The sequence below is a fragment of the Aspergillus uvarum genome (assembly GCF_003184745.1).
Source record: "Aspergillus uvarum CBS 121591 unplaced genomic scaffold BO82scaffold_108, whole genome shotgun sequence".
Classification (NCBI taxonomy): domain Eukaryota; kingdom Fungi; phylum Ascomycota; class Eurotiomycetes; order Eurotiales; family Aspergillaceae; genus Aspergillus; species Aspergillus uvarum.
This window is the reverse complement of record NW_020291405.1, coordinates 27,018-40,880: the sequence shown is the minus strand read 5'-3', so window position 1 is coordinate 40,880 and position 13,863 is coordinate 27,018. Positions and strand designations below refer to the sequence as shown.

At 53.8% G+C, this 13,863-nt stretch overlaps 6 protein-coding genes across 6 annotated transcripts; 3 read left to right on the top strand and 3 right to left on the bottom strand.

Moving 5' to 3' along the window:
* Positions 1-25: 25 nt before the first annotated feature.
* Positions 26-2,234, bottom strand: BO82DRAFT_14918 (Protein kinase domain-containing protein). Its single transcript, XM_025630154.1, has 4 exons — positions 1,689-2,234; positions 1,590-1,619; positions 1,010-1,521; positions 26-893 (listed from the first exon to the last, which is right to left on the bottom strand). The coding sequence occupies exons 1-4, from the start codon at positions 2,134-2,136 to the stop codon at positions 147-149; spliced, it is 1,737 nt and encodes a 578-aa protein (XP_025485875.1). The 5' UTR covers positions 2,137-2,234; the 3' UTR covers positions 26-146.
* A 1,655-nt stretch (positions 2,235-3,889) lies between these two features.
* Positions 3,890-6,466, top strand: BO82DRAFT_359834 (uncharacterized protein). Its single transcript, XM_025636671.1, has one exon. The coding sequence runs from the start codon at positions 4,269-4,271 to the stop codon at positions 6,150-6,152; it is 1,884 nt and encodes a 627-aa protein (XP_025485874.1). The 5' UTR covers positions 3,890-4,268; the 3' UTR covers positions 6,153-6,466.
* Positions 6,467-6,722: 256 nt separating this feature from the next.
* Positions 6,723-8,238, top strand: BO82DRAFT_437242 (triose-phosphate isomerase TPI1). Its single transcript, XM_025641179.1, has 6 exons — positions 6,723-6,834; positions 6,946-7,225; positions 7,310-7,384; positions 7,510-7,622; positions 7,692-7,906; positions 7,963-8,238. Exons 1-6 carry the CDS (start codon positions 6,797-6,799, stop codon positions 7,989-7,991), a joined length of 750 nt encoding a protein of 249 aa, XP_025485873.1. The 5' UTR covers positions 6,723-6,796; the 3' UTR covers positions 7,992-8,238.
* On the bottom strand, positions 8,123-10,052 carry BO82DRAFT_14862 (mitochondrial distribution and morphology protein 10). Its single transcript, XM_025630149.1, has 2 exons — positions 9,765-10,052; positions 8,123-9,709 (listed from the first exon to the last, which is right to left on the bottom strand). Exons 1-2 carry the CDS (start codon positions 9,859-9,861, stop codon positions 8,307-8,309), a joined length of 1,500 nt encoding a protein of 499 aa, XP_025485872.1. The 5' UTR covers positions 9,862-10,052; the 3' UTR covers positions 8,123-8,306.
* A 110-nt stretch (positions 10,053-10,162) lies between these two features.
* BO82DRAFT_359833 (ribosome assembly factor MRT4) lies at positions 10,163-11,288 on the top strand. Its single transcript, XM_025636670.1, has 2 exons — positions 10,163-10,505; positions 10,602-11,288. The coding sequence occupies exons 1-2, from the start codon at positions 10,312-10,314 to the stop codon at positions 11,143-11,145; spliced, it is 738 nt and encodes a 245-aa protein (XP_025485871.1). The 5' UTR covers positions 10,163-10,311; the 3' UTR covers positions 11,146-11,288.
* A 949-nt stretch (positions 11,289-12,237) lies between these two features.
* BO82DRAFT_407820 (U1 small nuclear ribonucleoprotein 70 kDa) lies at positions 12,238-13,688 on the bottom strand (the record flags this gene model as incomplete). Its single annotated transcript, XM_025639657.1, has 4 exons — positions 12,238-12,947; positions 13,011-13,155; positions 13,217-13,344; positions 13,427-13,688. The coding sequence occupies 4 exons, from the start codon at positions 13,686-13,688 to the stop codon at positions 12,238-12,240; spliced, it is 1,245 nt and encodes a 414-aa protein (XP_025485870.1).
* Between the last annotated feature and the right edge of the window lie 175 nt (positions 13,689-13,863).

Genomic DNA, 13,863 nt, shown 5'->3' with positions numbered 1-13,863 from the left:
GCTCAAAAACTATTATACAAACCGATGTTGAAGCAATCCGTCCATGCTTTGCAGAGAAATAAAAAAACCACATATCATCGAGCAATGCCTTCAGAGGAGGAAGCGGTGGAGGGAAAATAAAACAAATACGATAAAGCGGTCCACGCCTATTCTTGCATTTGGTCTCCATCATTGTCTGCGATAAGCTGGCTGACTGCTACCGCTATTTGTACCAGGTTTTGTGCTTGCTGCTGTGCTTGCTGCTGTGCTTGCTGCTGTGCTTGCTGCTGAGCCCGCTGCTGTTGCTGCTTCTGTGCGCGATCTTCTCTCTCCATCCTTGTCCGGTAAATTTCACGATTAGTGACCGGCCGCTCGAACCTTCCGGGATCGTCATCCTCGTATAGCCACTGCCCGAACCACACACAGGACTCCAACTCGGGCAACGTGGGTCGGTCTCCGGGGTCCTTGGCGAACATCATCAGCATGGCGTCGGCGCAGTCCTGCGAGAGCTTCTCCGAGACCGGCAGCTCCTTGTTGACGACCCGTTTCCGCCGCTCTTTGGCCACGTTCAGTCGCGCGGTGGCGATGCGTTTGCCCAACCCGAGTTGCCGCCAATCCGGCACACAACAGAGTTCCTTATCCCACTCGGGGTCCTCCCAGGGCGCGAATCCGTGCAGAAGCTCGTAGATATTCGAGGCCAGCACCCACAGGCCGACCATCCGCTGGTCGTGGGGGAGCTTGATGCAGAACTGCCAATAGTCCCTCGCTTCCTTGACATAGTCGGGCTTGAAGAGCTCGAGGGTCAGTTCCGGCGTAAGGCTGCCTTCGTAGGCGGGTACGTAGGTGTATTCCTCCTTGAGATAGTCGTCATTGGTGAGTCCGAATGTGTAGAGTCCCATGTCGATGATGATGGTCTGTTTGGATCCAATTCGCGAGTGAGCAGTCGATCATATGGGAAGAAGAAAAGATGACCGGGAGTCTCGCACAAAGAAGGAAGCATGGTGGGAAGGCAAAGGGTGAAATAACGTACGTTCAAGTCTTCTTCTAGGATGAAATTATCGTTCTTGAGATCGTCGTGGCAGATATGCATGTCCCGCAAATAGGCGACGCCTTCCAGGAGTTGAGATGCAATCTTGCAGACCATGTGCTCCCTCAGTCTCGTCTCCTTTTTCATTACGAGTTGACTGGCGGTGCAAGCCTTGAATCTCCGCGCGAGCAATTCGTCATATTCAGGGTTTTCGGGGATGTAAGAAGCATCGGCAACGGCCTGATCGAGGTGGGCGGACATCACGATGGCCTGGTAGACTAGGTGGGTGTAAACCGAGTCAAGGGTTGGGAACCGGCCACACTCGTTGGTCAGAAGCAGAATGTACGCCTCAACTGGGATGTAGTGGTGTTCCTGGTTCTGTAAGAATAAGGGCGCCACTACGGGTGAGGGTCCAATCGCGCCGACAACCCTGACTTTCTCGTGATAGTTCACTGTTGTAGCGATTGTAACCAGGTTCTCCACCTTAATAGCGTACAAACGACCTTCATCGTCTCCTAACAGAGAAAAATATCAGTCAAATACCGCTCCATACAATCGCATAACGTTCTCGGGGACAACTCACTTTTATGGGCAAGGAGGACAATACCGTAACCTAGTGAAGAAAAGGGTCAATAGTGAGCCGAGAGCGCTTGCAGGACAGTCCCAAATGGGGAGGACATACTTCCACTGCCGATGATGCCCCGGATAACGAAGTGCTGTTCCTTCAGGATCTGGCATAGAAACTTCCATCTGGAATCTATCTTCCCCTCCTCGTCATCCCTGCTTATTTCAAGTTCCGGGTGCCGCAGAAGCCGAGTCTGGTACTTGTGGCTATCAAATCTCTCGCCGCTATCCGGATGGGTGTGCCAGCATTGAGATACTTCTGTTTCCCGAGCAGCCAAGGCTGCATTGTAGCGACGGGAGAGAAGTTGATGAAGGTCTGGGAAATTGTTCGCGAGTTCAGTCCCGGGTTCCAGGAGATCATGGATGACTGCAGCAAATTCTGAATCGTATCTCTCAATGTGGCGGTAACTATCGGTGTACGCAGGATCGCGCCTTCTATCACCGACAATCAGGTCAATAAGGTGTCGAAAATCATAGCCCCATTTTTGGTCTGGAAAGGTACTCATGGTGACTCTCGGTAGTGGTTTAGATCAGTTCGTGGTTCTGTTGAGCAAGGGCCATATAGTCTATCTAGTATTCGTCTGGATACTCCTCCTGGCCCAGGAAGCCAAAGGGGGGGCTCCAATTTAAATGAGTTCCCATAGTCCTCCTAAGATCAGATCGAAAGAATTGGCAGGAAGAAAGCAGGCAATGCTGGAGAGATTCAGTAAACAATGGCTTCATTCTGGTGATGTCGAAGCGTACGGCGGGAATACAAAAGCTGGCGGTCAGTGTATGAAAGCCATTGCGGCAACAGTCCATTGTGTCGATTGGCCCGACACAAAGCAGGAATAAGAACATGAAGCCGGTGGCTCAACAAAGAAGCCGGAACTCTTACTAGGATTGATAAAGAACTCATGAGCGTCAGATCACAAAGGTCACAAAATAGCAACAATCCCCATGTCTTTACTCGTCTTTGTCCGTGGTATCGCACTCTTGCATTTCACCTTCAATGAATTTTAACTCTAAAGAGCAGGCAAATGCAATAGCCTGATAGTCGCCATTCCATCATCAGAAAGACTAACGTAGGAACAATGCGAGACCAAGAGACCAATGATGACAGACCCTTCAGCTGGGCTCACATCGCTCGAACCTGAAGTGTCTGCACCTGCAGGAGTGAGGAGGTGAGTCACACCCCGACTGGCCTATCAGCATGAACATTGACAGAGAGGATTTGCGCGTCTTCCCGTGGCTGTCGCCTGGATGATGCTGCTGGGAGTGGATGAACTGCGCACGCCTGTATAATGGAACAAGATTCGCAACCACCCACCAACACGGTCAGGGTCTCCTCCTATGTGCGTAGACTAGGTTTTCCTAAGAATAGGAAAGCCCCCGATTGCAGTGCGGATGCTTGCAGAACTGAGCTACTCAGAAATTGGGAGCCGCGGACGTGACGGAAGGGGGTGAAGCACTGAAGTATGTCGCGCCGCGTCTATGGCATCTTCCATACATATGCAACGCGATAAGGCAGGATCCACCTGGCCTGTGGTGAAGTACCGATCCATGTGTTTTTGTCCAATGTCCGTTGAGGGTGGAAGGATGGCTTGTAATTGTTTTGCACCTCTGCAGCAGGGCGCTTTAAGCGCCACAGTGGCTTGGCTGCATGATCCTGATCGTGCAAGTCCCCCCGCCACCCAATCAACGAACACCTTCGTTGGATGTGAGTGTTGGAACTGATCGTTGAGTGGTTAGGCAGGCTACAAAAGAGCTCCTGGCTTTCTGTTGCCTGGACTGAGAATGAGCCACTCTGCAGGTAAATGCAGCCAAAGGGGGTGCAGCTGAGGGTATTCTCTCCAGCAGTGCTCCGTTACCTCCCTAGGTAGTTATTAAGCATTGTAAATCCAACTTCGCTTTTGGCATCTGGCATAGCTGGCTGTTGGTGTTTCTCATCTCCTGCATAGCCCCAATTTCAGATCTCATTGCGGCTGAGGCGTAAGAATACTAACTAATACGAGGCCGTGGTCTTCGGAGGTGACGAAGGCGACAAAAGAAAAGGAACCACGGAATACAGAAAAGGCGGGAGCGAATTACAACGAATTCAATTCAGCCTGACTCTTCATTGTTGCCCGGGCTCTTTTTTTTTTTTTTTTGCGCCCTGCAAATGTCACCGGCGCGTTGCTCTTCGATAGGATGGATGGATGGGTGGGTGATCAGAGAGACAATCAGTCAGGCAGTCAGTAGAAGCAAATCATGACTTACCTGTAATTACTTTCGGGGGGCTTTTTTTTTTCTCTTTCTCAGAAAACTTTGAGGTTCGGGGATTCTCTCTAATGACAAGGCAGAACGCAACGACCATCTGCCCTGTCTGAAACATTCTTACAGCTTGTTTGCCGGACGTTGGAGTGCCGGGGACTGACTCCAGTCCGCTTCACGGACTTCCTCCCTCAGTATATATGACGCACGCATATGTGCTTGATATTCCCCCCCTCCCCCCTCTCAACGTTTCCAGCGGCAAATATCCGCATACATCGTCGTTGAGGCCCCGGTTACCTCTTGTCGTCTCTTTAGTGCTGTGACTGTTGCTTTTTCCATCCTCCTACTCACTCTTTCTTCGCTGTGATCCCATCCATCCTCTCCAGACGGAGCCGCCTCTTAGAGTATGGCGAAGATCAACTCAGACAATCGGATTCCACCTATCCCTCCAGTCCCTCCAGTCCCTCCTATGCATCACCCACCTGTTCAATCAAACGAGCAGCCTCGTATAGTATCGCTCAACCCACAAGGCCAAGCGAGTCCAGACTACTTGATCAACTCCATGAACCGGCTCCATGTACAGACCGAGAGGGCTTCCAGCAAAAACACGCAGAAGCCAGGAGGCATAGCTGCCATGAATGACGTTGATGCTGCCGCTCCCCTCTTCTACTTGGGGTATACCTTCTTCAAGGCCACCCCCACCCCCGGGAAGAAGAGCAACTGGAGTCAGGTTGAGAGAGCGAAGATGCACCTTAGCCAATCAGACTTGATGAACATGGTGGTTAACCGGACCAAGAAGCTACCCATGGCCGAGCAATACCATTCTTTGTCCGAAGTGAAGCGGGCCCACGTCGACCAACTGATTCACGAGCTTAGGTCCAGCGGTCCCCGCTTCGAATGGACTTGCGTCTATGTGAAGGAGGACAAGAAGCCTGTTAGGGGAAAAAATTCTCGACGCGGTGATTATGAGACGGTCTCGTTAGGAGTCATCATCCTGAGGAAGGCTGCAAGCTTAGTATACCCGCAGGTTCCAGTCGATGAACCTGTGGAGAGAATAGCCCCTACCAGAGACACCTTTCAAATGCCTACCAGTCATATCCTCTTCAATAAGGAACCCAGGTTGAGCCATACTGTTCCTCCAACCGATCCGTTGACTAGACACGCAGGACCTGCTGTTCACCAGGGGCCTGCCGTTCATCAAGGGCCTGCCGTCCATCAGGGACCTGCCGCCCATCAAGGACCAGTGCCAGCCAACATGGCAAATAACCAGCAGCCCCTACCTTCTGCACCACAGCATTCGTTCCCGACAGGAGTACAGCGGCCTACCCCTCAAGAGCAATGGGCGGCCCGGATACAGCAGGGGATGCCGCTTGCTGCGCACCCACAGCATCGTCCTTCTGCAGAAATTCATGATCCTGCAGCCCCCATTACAGAGCATGAGACGCAAAGGGTCATCCCACAGATGCCGGCCATGTGGAATGATCCTCGAGGAGCTTCTGTCGCACCGGGTACGGTCCACCGAGGTCCTCATGCTCATCTCCAACCTAGCCCGTTGAAGCCACCCGAGATGCATGAGCCGGGTAAGACCAGGGTTTATAACCCCGCGCATTCTAAGCCTGATCATTTCAACGCAGCAATGCCCGTCGCAGAGCCAGAGACAGACTTAGGCATTGAGTCGAGTAGCGTGGGCGATGGGGAGTCCGAGTTCGACTTTGACGACGAAAGTTCACTGTCCGAGGGCTCTGATGAGGAGTCAGAAGCTGATGAAAACCCTCAGCCTCAACCATGGCGGGGCAGTCTCTACCGGCGCCATTCGGCCCCCAGCACCAAGCAGGTTTATCGAACACACTATCGCAAACAGCCTCCAAAAAGCAGTTCAAATCAGGGGACAGGTCGCAGTGGTTACCCTGCTGGCTCCATTGATGTCGTTCCTGCCAAGAGTAATCACAACGACCCTAAGGTCATTCTGAGCCGAGAAGCTACACGGCCGGCTCGAGAACGGCCCAAGGTTATCCAGGCGCCTGCTCCTCCCGAAGGGTTGGACATGAAGCAACTGGTCGAGGAGAGAATTAGCCGCTATGATGGCGGACGGATGCGAAACGATATTCGAACCCGGATGTTGGACGATCGGGAGGCGCGACTGGAGCATCGTGAGAGATTATTAGACCTCAAAGCGCGGGTCCTGGAGGAGGAGTGGGACAGTGCAGGTTACCTGCCCCGACGCATGTCACTCCGTGACTCAGGGTCATTTTATCCCCGACGATATCGTCCGTTGGACGATCTTCGCTGAGTCCCATGCAGCCATTCAGTTTAATTGTTGGGGTGGATCGGGAGTTTGCTTTGTCCGGTTAAGTTCTCCGTTTAATTTTCGGGCGTTTCCTCGGGTGAAGGGGGGATGTGGGTATGCTATAACGTCATTGTAGCGGGTGTGTGTTTAGTTTCAACACCAATTTAGCTTGATGGATACAACTGGACTCGATTGAAGCACATGAATTGAGGAGAAATAGCAGACAGACTTTGCAGGTCACGCGGATTGTTACCCAATTGCAGTAGGGCGAAACGCAGCAGGGAAGAACTGAGTAGAAGAATGGATGCAGAAGACGGAGGGGAGGTTGCCAGCTCAGAGGAAGTAAGAAAGCGACTTATCGATAAGCCCCGCCATCGACCCTCCCACTCAAACCCAACCCTTCCCTTTCGCTCACACCGGCCCGAGCCCCGCCGTGCTTCGCTCTCCCCCCTCCGTGTTTCTCTCGTCTTCCTCGTCGTCATTCATTTCTTCTCGTCTTCCTCTTCTCTTCTCCTTCTCTTCTTCTTTTCTTCTTCTTCTTCTTCTTCTTCTCTCCTCCATACTCCCTACTGCCAATCCACCCTCCCAGTATACCCCTCTTCCGTCTCTCTTCTCATCTCTTCCACTCCCATAACCAACCCTTCAAGATGCCTCGCCAATTCTTCGTCGGTGGTAACTTTAAGATGTATGACCTTGCCCAATCCTTGCTCAGCTTGCAGCAGCAGCAGCAGCAGAAAGGAAAACAAACAAACGATCTGGCTGCAGAACACTAAACTAACACTCATCACCAACCAAGGAACGGTACTGCCGAGAGCATTACCTCCATCATCAAGAACCTCAACGACGCCAAGCTCGACGAGTCCGCCGAGGTGGTCATCTCCCCTCCCTCTCTCTACCTGCTCACTGCCCGCGAGGCCGCCTCCAACAAGATCGGCGTTGCCTCCCAGAACGTCTTCGACAAGCCCAACGGTGCTTTCACCGGTGAGATCAGTGTCGAGCAGCTCAAGGATGCCAAGATCAACTGGACCATCATCGGCCACAGCGAGCGCCGTGTCATCCTGAAGGAGAGCGACGAGGTATGTTTTAAGTGCCCCAATTGCCATCCCCCCCACCTCATAGGTCAATCCCCAATGGCCTGGGCTAATCTCTTCGTCTGCTAGTTCATTGCCCGCAAGGTCAAGGCCGCCATTGACGGTGGCATCAGCGTCATCTTCTGCATCGGTGAGACTCTTGAGGTATGTTGTGTGGATCCCTTTGGGTAGCAGTGGCACCACTACCCCACCCCACTTTGTAGCTTAGCTCCCCATTGAGCTAGTATTTGACCTCGATGGTGGTATGCTGACATGTTGGGGATTTACAGGAGCGTGAGGCCAACAAGACCATCGATGTTGTCACCAGACAGCTCAACGCCGTCGCCAAGGAGCTCTCCAAGGAGCAGTGGTCCAAGGTTGTCATTGCCTACGAGCCCGTCTGGTACGTTGCATCTTATCCCAAAAACCCAAAACCCAGCGTCGAGTTTCAGAATGCTGACATCTCCTACAGGGCCATCGGTACCGGCAAGGTCGCCACCACCGAGCAGGCCCAGGAGGTCCACGCTGCCATCCGCAAGTGGCTCTCCGAGGCCATCTCCGCCGACGCTGCCGAGAGCACCAGAATCATCTACGGTGGCTCCGTCAGCGAGAAGAACTGCCGCGAGCTGGCCAAGGAGGCCGATGTCGATGGTTTCCTCGTTGGCGGTGCCAGCTTGAAGCCTGCCTGTACGTTGCTTCCTCCCGTTGAGTATATTCATGGTCTCCAAACTAACATCCACCAGTCGTCGACATTATCAACGCTCGTCTGTAAGCACTTGCGACTCTCGTCTGATAACGTGATATGATACCCGATCAATGTGCCAGCAACGTCAATCCCCTAATCCGACATGCTGGCCCTGCTGGTAGGGGCTAATGTGAAAAAAGCATCTCCTCCATGCAAGGCGGGGCACCACCTCCCCTCCCGCCTTTACTATACGAAAGTACATATACCGATGAGGACTATGTCCATCCGAAATACCACAAACAATTATATTTTCTAGTCATCAATGACCCAGTCCAATAACTTCTTCGCTTCGTAAAATCCAGTAATTTAGTATATACACAGCCTCTCATATAGCCAAAACTCTCAAGAAGAGTACAAGACCGAAATCCCGAACCCATGCCAATAAGACTTCCCGACCCCGGCACTACCACCACCGGAACTCTGCGCTCCCGCCGCACTCAACGACGAGAGCGACGAGAGCGACGAGGCAAACGAGCTCGGCCCCAACCCCACACCGGCACTAACCAATAGCTCCTTGACGCGGCCCTCCCACAGCAACCGGACATTCCACGACTGATCCACGCGGATTTTGAGGACCGATTCATTCGCGTCTTCTTCTCCGGTGGTCTTTTTGACAGTGTGGTATTGTCCTAGGGGATCCCTTTTGGGGACGGGAGGAGGAGGAGAAGGCAATGGGGGGTGTCTCTCGCCGCGCATCTTCCGTCTCGCCCATTCGAGCCCATCGTCATCATTGTGATCATCCGCGGGCGCCGCGCGCCGGCTCTTCCGCCACAGTTCCATGCCGGCGACCATCTCGCTCTCCCAGCTGTAGACGTTGAAGCCGAAGCGCGAGCTGAAGGCCAGGTTGGGCGAGGCGCGCAGGGAGTAAGTCGTCGACAGGGAGCCGGTGAGTGGGGTGAGGGTTAGCGTGAGCGTGTACGGGAAGGTGGAGATGGGGTTGTTGCTGGTGTTGCTGTTGCTGCTCGCGCTGCTGTTGGACGAAGAAGAAGAAGGCACATCCGTTGCAGCGGGGAGGGTACTGAACCGTAATCCCGTAGACATGCCGATCAGCGAGGAGACGGGAGAGTAGTAAGCTTCCGCACCGGCGGAGAGAAGGGACAATGGCTGGGTTGATGCGGTGGTGGTGCCGGTGGACGTGGCGCGGGGATCCGGGCCGAAGTTCCAGAGGCCGCGCCAGCCGAACAGGGCGTTGTCCGTGCTGAAGAGGTACTCGTTGCTGTATTTGCCGGTGTTGTGCGAGAGTTGTGTGAGGAGGGAGGCCTGCGGGGCGGATTTGGATAACGGGGGCCCCCGCGTGGAGCAGACGGCTAGAGAGAGCTGCATGGTGGGGGAGATGCGGCGGAGGAAGAGGGCGTTTAGGGTGGTCGGTGGGGGGAGGTGGAGGGTGGCGTGGAATAGGGTGGCTTTTTGGGAGCGGCCATGGTTTCTGAGGGTGGTGGTGCTGTTGTTGTCGCTGTCGTTGCTACCCGGGAGGTGGTTGAGGTCGTCGAGGATCGAGTCGACGCGGAAGTTCTGGATTAGGGCGACGGGGGCCTGTACTTGTCTGTAGCCGGGGGAGAGCTTGCGGAGGGGGATCAAGGAGCTGCGGCTGGCGGCGTGGTTTAGGGGCACCGTGCTGAAGAGGTAGGATACCGAACCATCGATCAGGCCAACGGTGCCGAGAGTGTAGCTCGTCGCGAAGTGTGGCGTGGACAGGGAGGAGAGATGGACGCGGAGACGTTCCGGAGTGGAAAAGTCAAGGAGCGCTGGGCGATAAGCATCAGCATAATGACTTGTAAGGGGTTATAAGGCGGGACACACACTGCGCAGTCGCTGTCAGCGACGAATATGAATTGTCGCGGTTCCAGTTGGTCGCCTCGGCGAACGCAAGTTGGATGTAATCCATGAAGTCGAGCATTGTCGGGGATAAGAGACAAAGAGGCTCAATTGGACGTATGCCAGCAAATCATTCGCTCAGTATATACACCTTAAGACATGCTGATTCGTATGCTCAAGGGCCCTCGTTCCAAATCAAAGCGCAGAAGGGAGTGTAACAAGACGATCGAACGATGACGAACCGAACGAGGAGAAAGACTTCCCCATCAGCTCGTTTCTCCAAGCGGACTAGCGGGGAGTCGGGGCGGATAAGACCCCGCGTCAACGATAATCCGGCTGTTATCAAAAGTCAAAAGACAAGAAAAAAATCACTGGATGGGAGGATCCACTTCACTTCCAGAAACCCGAGTTCATATTTAATTTCTGCTTTTCCCTGCCCTCCATTCTGCATCATATCCAGGGGAAACGAAACACTCGCCTCCAAGCTACGACCAATCCATCTATCTGATTTCTTTCAACCCACACCGACACAATGCCCCGTTCCAAGCGTGCCAGAGTCGTGCACGAGTCCAAGACCGCAAAGAAGTCGCACAAGGAACAAACCAGACGCCTATACGCCAACATCCGAGAATGCGTGGAGAAATACGACCATCTGTTTGTGTTTGGGGTGGATAACATGCGCAACACATATCTGAAGGATGTGCGTACGGAATTCGCTGATAGCCGGTAAGTCCAGTTCCATGCAGCTCAACCCAGTCTTTTACAACTACATACTCCCTCCCCCCTCACAAACTCTCCCTCCACTAACACCCGTTGGGACAGACTCTTCTTCGGCAAAACCAAAGTCATGGCCGTCGCGCTGGGCCACACGCCCGAGAACGAAGCCGCGGAGAACCTGCACAAGCTCGCGCCGACGCTGACGGGCGCCGTCGGCCTCCTCTTCACCTCGCGCGACCCAGCCTCGGTAACGGACTACTTCGACGGCTTCCGCCCCCTGGACTACGCCCGCGCGGGCACTGTCAGCACGCGCGCCTTCACCATCCCCAACGGACTGGTGTACTCGCGGGCCGGGGAGATCCCCGCCTCGGAGGACGAGCCCGTCAGCCACACGATTGAGCCCGAGCTCCGCAAGCTGGGCGTGCCCACCCGCCTCGTCAAGGGCAAGGTCATGCTGGAGCTGACCGACGACCAGGAGGGCTACCCCGTGTGTCGGGCCGGCGAGGTGCTGGACTCACGGCAGACGACGCTGCTCAAGATGTTCGGCGTCGTCTCGTCGGAGTTCCGGGTCGCCTTGAAGGCGCACTGGACCCGGAGTACGAATGAGGTCGAGCTGTTGGAGAAGGATGGGGATGGCATGGAGGAGTAAAGAAAAAAAGAAATCTTGTGACGACAACACCAGACACAAAAAAGCAATGAACAACTCTAAGATTTATCATGTTTTTCTTTTCCAAAGGTCTGCGGGGCGGGTCTCTTTCATATACACCTTTTTTTTTTTTTGTTTCTGTTTTTCTCAATTAGAAAAGTTTCATTCCTTTATTTATGATACTTATTCAATTACCCCTCCCCGCCCGTGTATAGAGACTGAAGAATAGAAATTAAGTGCATCATGGAGTATCGGATTAGAGCGGTCAAGGTTGGTTTGGTGCCGGCGCACGAGGATGACAGACACACTGCGCAGTGCCTTCAATTCCAACGGGCCGAAGTTAAGCCAAATGAGGAAGTAAATTATTCTGGCCAGCCTGATCCTAGGGTCTAGGCCTTTTAAAACCCTCCCACTAGAGCTCCCCGGACCTACACACAAGAATACTACAATAAACAACTTTGATAGCGAAAACCTATTGCTACTATCCACCATACCCTGAGGCGAGTAACGAATCATTACCTTAATTTTACCTTTGTGTGAAGATCCCTGGTATCGGTCATTGCTGATGGAGAACCCTACCTGATCTTCTTACCTGAACGTCCCAAGTCCCGACCCAACCACGATTCCGCCTGAAGAAAATGTTGAATATCTAACGTACATACTTACCCCACAATGAGAGAGCAACGGCCGTAGTAAAGCCCAAGAACAACATAAAGCACAAAGGACATGAATGTTAATGAAGACACGAGAGAAAGAGAAGGGAGCTGAGTATGACGAGCATGAATAGGAATTTGCGAAGCGTCTGATCGGGAGTAGACATCGATCGACCTGACATGAATGAGACGTCTGCTGGTGCTGCCGTGGATACCTCCTGACAGTTGTTATGGAAAGATGTTGTGAAGTTCGACTCTCGTATGAAACTGCCTAGTTGGTTGTCTGACTGGCTCATTGACGCCCAAGCTCTTATGATCTAAGACGCTAGTGGCTGGCCTTACCCTTGTCGACGCGGGAGGACGAGAAAGGAGAGCAATCAGGAATACCCACCACCAAACGGTCATTGGATACTAAAATGAAGAAGCCCGCCGTCAAAGCATTTCAGTACCTTCTCTTGGCGCGGGGGTCGTCGTACGAGTCGTCCTCGTGGTGTCTCTTGCGCCCGTAGTCGTCGCCACGGCTTCCATATCTATCGCGCTCGCGCTCGCGGTCACGGTCGCGGTCGCGGTAGCTACCGCGATGACTGTCCCGATCACGGTCTCTGTAGCGGTCACCACCCTCACGGTCACGGTCCCGGTCTCGGCGGTCGCGATCACCGAAGCTGTCCCGGGGTCTGATAGGTTCACGGTTGCTACCAGTGCCTCCCCGGTCTTCACGGCCACCAAACCTGCCACCTCCACCGGGGCCACCGGGGCCACCGGGCCCACCGGGGCCACCGAAGCCACCACTGCGTCCACCTCCGGGACCCGAGGGAGCATTGGGGGGAGCTTGTCCGCCGAAGCCATTACGGCCTCCTTGGTATCCGACACCACCGCGAGGACCGAAGCCACGATCGTTACGGAAGCCTCCCCGGCCGCCTCTGCCACCGCCAAACCCACCTCGGAAACCACCTCCAAAGCCACCGGGGCCTGAAGGGGCGTTGAAAGATCCAGGTCCAATGGGCCGGGAAGGCAGAGCCTTGGTGTAACCTCGTCCTCCAAGACCACCGCCAAAGCGACGGGGTTTCCAGCCCTTGACAGTCCGACCACGCTCAACATCTACCAGAACCCGGCGATCCTTGATGCGAATACCATCTGTCTCTTTGTAGGCCGCTGAAAATTCGTCAAGAAAAAAACACTAGGTTAGCAATCAAGTAGCACGGGAGATCATTATACCGGGAGTAGTCATCCGGGGGTAATCGGCGACTAGATCTGTAGCAATACCTTTCATGTCCTTTTCGCGCTCATACACGATGAAAGCATATCCTCTATGCGCTTTCTTCGAACCCTTTGGTGTTACAGCGTCCTTGACGATGCGAATCTGGTGATGGTCAGTCTGGCTAATCCCATAAACCGCGACCGGGGATCTCTGGTGACCATACTCTCTCAATCGGGCCGAAGCGGCCGAACTCCCGCTCCAAGTCCGACTCCTTGACATCGTAGCTCAGTCTGGCAACGAAAAGGGTCCTGAACGGGTCTCCGCGAGCTTGTTGGTCATTCGACGGATCATCTGGGGCGCGCAAAAGGATATCAGCAAAACCAGGGTTCACAAAACACCAAGAGGTAGAAACGATTTGGAAAGAGATGCATACATCCTTCGAGCCCTTCTGTGACTTGCTTCTCCATGTTCTCCTTCTTCTCCACCTTCTGTCGCAACTTGCGCTGAATCCAGCTCTCTGTGGCATTGTAGGGGACCTCCTCTTCATACTGCTTTAGATCGGGCAGGAATTGCGCAATCCCGCCGATGGAACTCTTCTTGCAGTCTTCGGGGGCCCGATTGATAGGCGTGACATAGCGGAGGGGCGGGCGAGGCTGGAACAGCGCCAGAAGCGGAGGAGGGAGCTTGTCGGTCATGTTGCGCCCTTGTCAGGTCACAAGAGGTTTCGGATGCGGGAGAGTACTCGAAAACTCTCTAGTCTATTATTGTCTGGCGGAAAGCATCCAAATGGCTGGGATTATGTCAGCTGTGGTTGAAGTATTCAAATCGAGTTTCCCTCTTCTTTGAATCTCGACCTTCTGTGGGTGAGGT

Bases quoted from the DNA above. Each gene is read 5' to 3' on its own strand.
- BO82DRAFT_14918 (XM_025630154.1), bottom strand. From the start codon at position 2,136: ATGAGTACCTTTCCAGACCAAAAATGGGGCTATGATTTTCGACACCTT. The intron at 1,620-1,688 runs GTATGTCCTCCC...TTTCTTCACTAG, and splicing joins GGGCATCATCGGCAGTGGAA to GTTACGGTATTGTCCTCCTT. The intron at 894-1,009 runs GTACGTTATTTC...GGATCCAAACAG, and splicing joins TCCTAGAAGAAGACTTGAAC to ACCATCATCATCGACATGGG.
- BO82DRAFT_359834 (XM_025636671.1), top strand. From the start codon at position 4,269: ATGGCGAAGATCAACTCAGACAATCGGATTCCACCTATCCCTCCAGTC.
- BO82DRAFT_437242 (XM_025641179.1), top strand. From the start codon at position 6,797: ATGCCTCGCCAATTCTTCGTCGGTGGTAACTTTAAGAT. The intron at 6,835-6,945 runs GTATGACCTTGC...TCACCAACCAAG, and splicing joins GTCGGTGGTAACTTTAAGAT to GAACGGTACTGCCGAGAGCA. The intron at 7,907-7,962 runs GTACGTTGCTTC...AACATCCACCAG, and splicing joins TGCCAGCTTGAAGCCTGCCT to TCGTCGACATTATCAACGCT.
- BO82DRAFT_14862 (XM_025630149.1), bottom strand. From the start codon at position 9,861: ATGCTCGACTTCATGGATTACATCCAACTTGCGTTCGCCGAGGCGACC. The intron at 9,710-9,764 runs GTGTGTCCCGCC...CTTATCGCCCAG, and splicing joins GCTGACAGCGACTGCGCAGT to CGCTCCTTGACTTTTCCACT.
- BO82DRAFT_359833 (XM_025636670.1), top strand. From the start codon at position 10,312: ATGCCCCGTTCCAAGCGTGCCAGAGTCGTGCACGAGTCCAAGACCGCA. The intron at 10,506-10,601 runs GTAAGTCCAGTT...CCGTTGGGACAG, and splicing joins ACGGAATTCGCTGATAGCCG to ACTCTTCTTCGGCAAAACCA.